General features: G+C 53.0%; 1 protein-coding gene across 1 annotated transcript; it reads right to left on the minus strand.

Annotated features, from left to right (window-relative positions):
- Nucleotides 1-3,261: 3,261 nt before the first annotated feature.
- On the minus strand, nucleotides 3,262-5,326 carry Sox14 (SRY (sex determining region Y)-box 14). Its single transcript, NM_011440.1, has one exon. It carries the CDS (start codon nucleotides 4,838-4,840, stop codon nucleotides 4,118-4,120), a length of 723 nt encoding a protein of 240 aa, NP_035570.1. The 5' UTR covers nucleotides 4,841-5,326; the 3' UTR covers nucleotides 3,262-4,117.
- Between the last annotated feature and the right edge of the window lie 3,527 nt (nucleotides 5,327-8,853).

Consider the following 8,853-nt stretch of genomic DNA (forward strand, 5'->3'; position numbering starts at 1 on the left):
TTGCCAAGTTTTCAGGGTTCTGGCAGCCCGTTCTCTCTCCAGAGAACCTGCCGGGCCAGGAGGAGTTCGTGCAGGTGGCGCGATGCGGTGAAAGTCCCTAGGCTCTACCTGGACCGAATTATCATCCTGCTTTGGATCAGTGAAGATTCCTGGAGGTTGGGTGGCTTCGGCTTTAAAAAGCAAACCTTAAGGAGTCTCAGGTGTCAGTCACTCACAACTCAGTGTGTTCTACTCGAAGTAGCCGAAGTAGCCGGCCTTCTTCATCTGTAAAGTTAGGTTTCGTAAGAAAATTGACCCTTGAACAGGAAGGCCAGAAACTGGAAGGGAATAAAGTTTGGGGAGTAGGACTCAAATAAGAGAAACCACACACACACACACACACACACACACACACACACACACACGAACCGCGAAGTTTTGTGGAGGCCAGAAGGTGAAGTGAGGCAACATGCCTAATCTCTCAAAAGTCTGGACCAGTGAACCCTTGAGACAGACCGCCGCCGCCAAAATTTTAGAATGAAAACCCAGCTAAAACTCGAACTAGCGGGAGCCGCCAGCTGCCGTCCGGAGCGCACATGGTCCAGCCCTAGGAAACCTTAGCGGAGGAGCGGCGGGTGCACAGGCGGGCGACGCGCAAGACAGAAAGGATCAGTTTGGGGAAAAGATTCCCAGAAGCAGTGGCACCTGCGGAGGAGACACCCGGGCTGCACAGGTTCCGAAGGAGCAGTGCTCCCGGGTTGCGGGACTCCTCTGCAGCGCAGAGCGGGTGGCAATCACGCCTCTCGCAGAGTGCGGGAGTTCGGGCTCTGCGGACCCGCAACCTGAGTGTCTGGGGACTCCAGGCCGCCGGTTGCTGCGCGTGGCGCAGGGAGAAGCGGCTGTCCTGCGCTCCAGGCGGGCGGGGCGCTTCTCTCTCTACAGCTTTGCTTTAATGCTTTTCTTGAAAGAAAGAGACAGTTGTGAGCAAACAGGTTTGACAGAGACTGCTTCCACCCCACCCGCCCCCTTCACACACACAACTCCCCAGGGGATTCCTTTTTTGTCAGCGGCAGACTTTAAAGTCTGTAATCGGACTCCTGTCAGCGGCGTGACAAGCAGGATTTGGGCTGTTGGGGCGAGTTGTGGCCGCGCACCTCTGCAACTGAAGCTTGGCTACCCTCGGCCCCGGTGAAGACACTGCCGCAGGCCCTGGAGGCCAGGCTGGGCCCAGGTCGGAGGAGGGCAAGCAGTCTAGGAAGAAAACAAAATGTCCAGGAAAGAAACCCCAGGAACCTGCTCTGCGGCTTGCCCCAGGACTCTGTTTCCCTCTGTGTGTGCTGGAGAGAGGTTTCAGTGGCCCTGTAGTGGACCCCAGGCTCCCTTCGGTGCCACCGCAGTCCAGTTTCCAGGAGAGACCTAAGGCCGGGCGCAGTCTGATTGGAACCTTGCTTTTTAATTTTGGGGGGAGCTGTTTGTTTGTTTTAGCTTCTCCTGAGGGCGGAGGCCTTCTCCTTTCAAACCTGCCTGGTGCCCCTTTGCTATCGAACCCCGTGTCACAATCAGCTAGGCACCTTAGTGGGGCCACGGGCCTGGGTTCCTCCCGAGGCTAGAGTGCCCTGAGCTCCTGCGCTGGGCTCCGCGAGGAGACACCAGACCCCAGTAAGCTTCATCTTTGGAGATGTTAAGGGACACTGAGCTATGAAGGAGAGCAGAGAGGCTGACAGGACTGTCAGTTGGGGTTAGATCAAACAACAGGAGCAACGCCAGCGTCCTGGGCCTCATGAGCTTCCTAGAGGGCGGGAGGAGGGGCCTTCCCTACTGCACCCTGAGTCCCTGGACCCGACGGCCACCAGAGGCTCGTCACTTCCTAATTGTCACGATTTGTAAGAGGGTTTTGTGATGCTAAGTACGCGTGGCTCAGCAGGCCTGGCCTCCTCCACACCTCCCCCAGCCCGCCTTTGTTTACCTTAGCCCGAACGTTCATTTATTTATCTATCTATTATTTATAGGCGTCCCGTCCTATTCAGCGGCCTTGTATGTTAATTGTGTAATACCATTTAATTCTAACATTGGTCTCAAAAGAGCTCTTAATGAGAAAAGCATATACAACACGAATCACTTTGCTATTCAGCTCAGCCAGATGGACAACTGCTAACTTATTTTTTTTTAATAATGAAAATCCCCCCTTGACAAAGGGGCTCGGATGAATAGGCTCCAAATAGCACCTCAAACACTTCTAATTGTTTTGCGGACAATATGCTAATCCGAGGGTTTTGGCTTTGGTGACTGTTGACAACGTTTCTCTACCACCTCCGGCTTCCGAGTCCTTTGGGGGGGGGGCGGAGGCGCCCACAAATCTCTCAACAGCAGCAGAAAGGCCTTGAGTCCAAGGCTGCCCCATCCCTTCCAGGCACCATAGCAAAGCCAAGGGTGAAGGGAAACACACACCGCCTATTGAAAAAAACGCGGGACCACGGATTTAGGGAGTGAAACTCGCGGGATACTGGAGGTGAGAAGAACGTTTCAAATTAGACAACAAACTCTGAAGAGAGCTGTTGAGCTAGATAGCATCAGCAAAGCCTTGGCACCCTCAACAAAACACTCACATGGAGGGGGAAAGAGATGGAATCTCCTCTTAAAAATCTGTGTTTTAAGAACTCTTTGCCTGATGGATGGCAGTATTGTCTCCTTTCTTTTTTCGCCAATCTTTTTCCCACAACGGAACAACAACAACAACAACAAAGTCGTTATCAACCAATTAAAAACATTTTTAAACTTAGAAACTTAGTTTGGGGTCCCAGATTCCCAGGAGGGGGGCAGTGATAGCAAACATTAAAAAAAAAACCAACCCCACCAATTCTACCGCTTTCATCCCATGCTCTGAACTTAAGCACCCACAGCAGTACACACTGCTCCTGTAGAGAAACTTGTTCCTCCCTCCAACACTGCGACCCCCCAGTCTTTGGAGTGTAGTTGTTAAAAAGCAAACCCACCCAGAACTCAAGAGGTTTCATCATAGTTCATTCATTGCTGGGAGCTGTTTGACCCACTTTAGGAAGGTTGCGGGAAAGGCACAGCACTGTGATATTGGTACCTTTGCCAAGCCTCTAAAGGCAAAACTGGGGTCAGGGCCCCTCTATAGGCCATAGGCCACCAGGTTCTGCCAGGACAGGACCTCCTGCAGCCTACCCTGCTTCACTCCCTCTAGGTACTGCCAGCCTGGAAGAAGACTCCATCTCCTTGACCTGAGCCTCCTTACTAGATTTTTATGCACATCCAAGGTTACTTTTTTGCAATGACAGATTGTCTTTATTCAAAACGTCTTTGTTCAACAAATGAACAGAGGAATGAGGGAAAAAATCCTTCTAGGTACATTTCCAAGACATTGTCCAAACATTTATGACCATGTAGGATGTTTATTATTATTATTATTATTTTAAGGTTTTGTCCACTTTCTACTTCCTGACTTCATTACCTGACATTCTGTCTAAAAGTAAACTTAGGTGTCTAGGAGTACTGCGGGTACACAAAGCGAAAAGCCACGTGGTTCCTTTTTGTTTTCTTTTTATCGAAGCAAACACGACCATAGTATGGTTTTAAACAGAAAGGTTTCCCTTCCTGAAGTTTTAAACTTTTAAGCCTTTCACCTCCCCACACACAGGAAGAGCAAATGGTGCCTAGCTGTGTCTGACGGCACAGCACCAAGACTCAGCTCTTTTTCTTCAGTGGGAAAGGAAAAAATATATATATACGCATATTCTAGATATAATACCAGGATCTGGGAGTTCCGAGTCCAAAGCCTATCCGCGGACAGTGAGGGGGACGTAAATAAAGCAAAACTGCCTACTTTTTTTTTTGTCCAAAGGGGGTACAGTCGAGACTTGCTTTGGGAGAGTCGGGAGAGGGGAAGAAGATGTGTAGCTTTCTAAATGTTTGCAAATTTCTGGCACCAGTCTGTGCCTTGGGTCCAGGATGATGGCCCTTCCCTTCCCCCCTGGAAGAGAGAGGCAGAGTCTGGGGTGGGCAAGGGGCAGCGGCAGGCCTGACCCAGAGGCATCTGCGGGCCAGACTAGGTGCAAAGGAAAGGATTCAGATCTCTGCTTCCACGCTACCCATCAGGTCCGGGCCAAGCTTGGGGTTACATGGCCGTAGCGTGGGCTGACGAATAAGGGTCTATGCCAGTCTTGGTCATGCCTGGGAAGAGGATGTAGGCGACAGGGGGCTGCAGGGTGGAGGCAGACCAGGCGGTACAGTTACAGGGCACCACGTAGCCCGGGTTGGTGGGGGACGGGTGCGTGTGCGTGTGCTGGCTGGGGCAGCTGAGACTGCCGAAGGCGCCGTTCTGATAGCCCAGGGTGGACGCGTAGGGCAGCGCGCTGGTGGCCAACGTGTGGGGCACTTCACCCATCTTCTGGATGGCACTGGAACTAAATTGCGCAGGGTCCAGCAGGGAGTAAGGTGCCGAGGCAGGCGGCAAGAAGGCCCGGGCTTTCTCGGGCGCGCTCAGGAGGCCGTCGGAAGCCCCCACGGGCAGGCCGGCCGCCTTGAGCGGGTCCGTGTCGCCCAGGTAGGGCAGGGGGAAGACATACCTGTCCTTCTTGAGCAGGTTCTTCGGCTTGCGCCGCGGCCGGTACTTGTAGTCAGGGTGCTCCTTCATGTGTTGGGCGCGCAGCCTTTTGGCTTCATCGATGTAAGGCCGCTTCTCTGCCTCGGACAGGAGCTTCCATTCGGCGCCCAGGCGTTTGCTGATCTCCGAGTTGTGCATCTTGGGATTTTCCTGGGCCATCTTGCGCCGCTGGCCCCGGGACCATACCATGAAGGCATTCATGGGCCGCTTGATGTGGTCTGAAGGTTTGGACATGGTCCCGGCGAGGCGGGCGGGGGCGGGGAATGCAGGGGCTCTGCGGGCGAGCCTGGGCGCGGTTGGCCGTCTGTCTTTCTGTCCGTCCTGAGCCCGGGACTCTGAACTCCCCTCGTCTCGGAGCCGCAGAGGGGAAATCAGAGAGAAGAGCTGACCCTGCAAAGTTTTCAACTGATCATGCCAGTCCCAGCCCCCAGGCAGCCCCCAGGGGGCCGAAGGGTAGGAAGGGCAGCGGGGATGAGAGGGCGCTCGGCCTGGAGTCTGTGGGCACCAGAGATTGGGGCCCAAGTACCAGAGTCTTGGGATTAAGTGGCTAGGTAATTTTCTGGCAAGGGCAGGAGATTCCTCCTTCGCTCCCTCTTCACCTTCGCCTTCTCTCCTTCCCGTCTCTCCCCTGGCTTCTCTGGCCGTGGCTCCCCCCCTCCCGTGGTTTCCGGGCGCTGCTTTGCCTAGCACTGCACCTGGCCGAGAATGCGGGGAGGCTGGTGAACTGCAGCCAAAAGCGGCGAAGTTCAAAGGCGAGGTGGGCCGGGACCGCACGCACTCTGACATAAGCGCGGGGCGGCGACTCCCCAACCTGGGCTCCAATCAGCAGCAGGGAAGGCGAGGGGGCGCACCTGCCAACTCGCGAGTAGTGGAAACCCGGAGCGTCCCTGATGGGGGCGGGGAGAGGTATGAGGGACAGAGAGACCGCCACCGCGAACAGAGCGGCTTGATAGCTCAGGATTCGGGGCGGGGGTTCACATTGTCTCTGGCACTGTCAAAAAATTAAAACTCTTCGTGACCCCTGTTTTTCTTCCCCAGTTGTTCAAAGGAGAACCGGTGCTTCTAATAATATAAAGACCCAGGAAGCTGTCAGCCAAGCCAGCAAGCCCAGAGCTCACGTAGATAAATAGGACAGTCCCGTCACCAAATGGGAAGACAGCACCCTCTACCCCCACCCCGCCCCCAACAACACACACTTGTCAAAGATCCTTGGGAGAGGAAAAGAATATATCAAACTCAGGCCAAAACCAAAATAAACTTTTCGCGCCAGAACATCTACGGTGCTTTGGTATCATTCTCCCAGGTTGGCTTTAGGCGGCGCCTCCACCTGTAATCCAGGACGCTCTGCGGAGCAGTTCTGGGTCCCTGGGGGTCGGAGCCAAGAGCTTTGAGCCGAGACCAGGATGCTTCATGCGGGCTTCGCAGAGGTTTAGAGTCCTGATTGGCAAGCCCTTAACACTCTTCACTTTGGGGGCCCTTGCCACTAGGACTCTTCACTTTGAGGGTTGAGTGTGGTAGGCAGAGGTCCATCCTGATTCTTATTCACCTATGTTATTATTATTAGGCGATTTAAAACTCGAAGCTTCCCTCAACGTCCAAACTGCAAGGGCAGAGGGAAGGCGGGGCTTGGGGACCTTCCTGGTCTCTCTTCTGCGCCTGCAGCGTGGAGCCTCAGGCTGTACCCTCTTAGCTAGGGTCAATTTTTCTCAGGGTGCCTTTTCCCACCCAGTGAGGATGGGGGCTCGTTTCTCGAGTCAGATGAGCATTCTTCGGGTAAAGAGGACGAAATAACCCGCCGAGCCAACCTGCGAGCCTGTTTTCTTTGAATAATTGCCTGGCCGATGCGAAATGCCCTTGGGGGAAATATTTATTAAATGGAAACCATTGTCCCGGGTCCTGAAGGACTGGAGTGTGTTCCAGACTTATTGGCTTTTGCGCTAGCCAGTCTCTCCCGGGAGGAGGACAGGCCGAAATGCCCACGGCGCAGTCGGCTACCAGAAGCTGCGAGTGGGGGTAGGTGGGCGGCAAGAAGGGAGGGCCTTTTTTTTTAATGTAGTGTGTTGTGTTTGAAGGAGAGAATTTATTTCCGCTTCCTATGATTGCAAAAACGTGGGGGCGGGGGGGGGGCGGGAAATCGGTCAGCTTTAGGGCTGTTCTTAACAGTGTTGGATGTTATTCCCATTTCACAGATGAGGAATAATTTCCGGGAGAACTGATCTTCATTCTGATTTATTTAGAGGCAGCTGGAGCCCCTACTTTCTGAGAAAACTTTCACCTCTACCTGGGGAGGCTACCTTCCTATTGTAAAGCAGATACACAACATTTGAATTCCTCCAAAGGTGGCCCTTCACTCTCAGCTTCTCTCCTTTCTACCTCTCTCCTTCCCTCCCGTCCCCTTCTCTCTCCTCACCTCTCCCTTCTCTTCTTTCCGCTCCCCCCTGGCCCCCACCTCCCTAGAGATTACTAAAGCAGAAGTACCGTTCTGCGAACTTCCAGGAGAATTTCAACATTTAGAAGCCAACTCCTGCTTAGATCTCACCTGCTACACTAGGGGATTGGAGATCCAGAGATACTAATTCTACTGGGTGATGGTAGCTGCTTTGGAAAGAAATGAGAGAAATAACCGTGTTTGCAGAGTGAGGACTCACCAGCCACACTTAGAGGTTTAGGCCATTGTAGTACAACTTCTCAACTTCTTGGACATTGCTTAATGAGGGATCTGACGCTGGGTCTCAGGTTCTTTTATTCTGAGCTGGCTTCCTAGACAGTCTATCTAGTTGCCCTGGAGCAGTCTGGGACTGGAGAGTACCCTTTTCCAATTCTTCTTAGTTCTTCTTTCTCCTCTAGTAGATGGCTCTCTTCTCCAATCCTCTCAAATCGAGCCCTGAGTTGGAACTCAATAGCTACAATTCAAGAGCTATCCTCCATCGGAAGAGGACGTAACACAACTCGTGCAGGCTGGGGGGAGGGTAGGGTGGGGGAGGGGTTGGATGCGGTTTACTCAAGACCCCTTAGCTGGAATGGCAGGGGTTCTTGGGATCTTCAATTCCTGTGACTATTGCACTGCGTGGTCTTTCTAAACTGTGCCTCCCCAGAAAGCCTAGACCTCATTCCCTGGACCCATTGCAGAGTCCTGCTCCCCACTCTCCCACTCAGGGGAGCGCAAAACCAGAAGTTTGGGGCACAACTTATCCAGACATTAGGACATAGGTAATCTAAACACAGCTTCTGCTTTCCCAAAGCCTGAAATTCTGGCCTCAAGCTATCTCTCTACACTCCAGGGCTAGAGGTACCTCCCTCCAGCCCCCTGTGTGTGCCCTCCCTCCTCTGTGTGGCCTTACACGTTGCCTAGAAAATCCACACTCTTATCAGTATGGGCCTCTTTATTCCACTCCGTTGCTCAAGTGCTTGGCACACCAACCTTAGCCTAACTGGGAAACCCTGAGTTTGAGATAAAGGGCCAAGCCGATGTCTAAGTTAAGGAAGTGGGCTCCGAAGTCAGGAGCCAACCCTCTTCTGCTGCTTACAGCTGTACCAGGTGCAGGTTCTAGCACTCCCCTAGGCCTCTGTTGCCCTAGTGAAGTGCTTTGGAGCTTTGCACACCCGGCCTCTAGGCTTCCTAGAGGGCCTTCTTTCACCAGCTTGAGATAGGACTCCATGGGTCCATCAAATGCAGACTGTGCACCATCGCCCATGGAGAATGTCAAGCATTCTTCCCTAGGCTCCAGTAGATCATTGTGGTGCCAGGGGCTTTTGTAGGACACCGACTGTATGCTTATCATTAGGAATTCAATGAGCCAGGATCCCAGAGTTCAGAGAAATTTGAGGAAGTTTCCTTCTACCCCAGACTAGGAGAAACTTTTTCGATGGGTCTGGGTCCTTTTCCATGTGAAGTCGTGAACACAAAACTTCAAAGGCAGTCTGGCAGGGCCTGTATCTGCCTGTTTTCAGCGCTCTGCTTTGCTCTCCTGCCTCTGCTGGCTCCTCAGCTGTGGGCTGAAGTTAACTGCTCTGAGGTTTATAGACTGAGAATCGCTGAGCGCAAGCGCAATGAGGAAAGCTCGCAACCCACATCTCGGAAACCGCGATGATGGGGCAGAGCGGAGCTAGGTTTGCAACTCCCAAAGGGGTTGGTTTTAGAAGAGGCAGAGTGCAGTGGAGAGGTGCGATCTCTGCTGGTTCTCCGACTTTAAGCTCACGGCTCATAATGTGGGTGCTTTTATAAATGTAGAGGAAAATAGGTGTTG

This window comes from Mus musculus, chromosome 9 (assembly GCF_000001635.26).
Source record: "Mus musculus strain C57BL/6J chromosome 9, GRCm38.p6 C57BL/6J".
NCBI lineage: Eukaryota > Metazoa > Chordata > Mammalia > Rodentia > Muridae > Mus > Mus musculus.

What these genes read in the sequence shown, in the direction of transcription:
- Sox14 (NM_011440.1), bottom strand. Translation starts at nt 4,840, where the DNA reads ATGTCCAAACCTTCAGACCACATCAAGCGGCCCATGAATGCCTTCATG.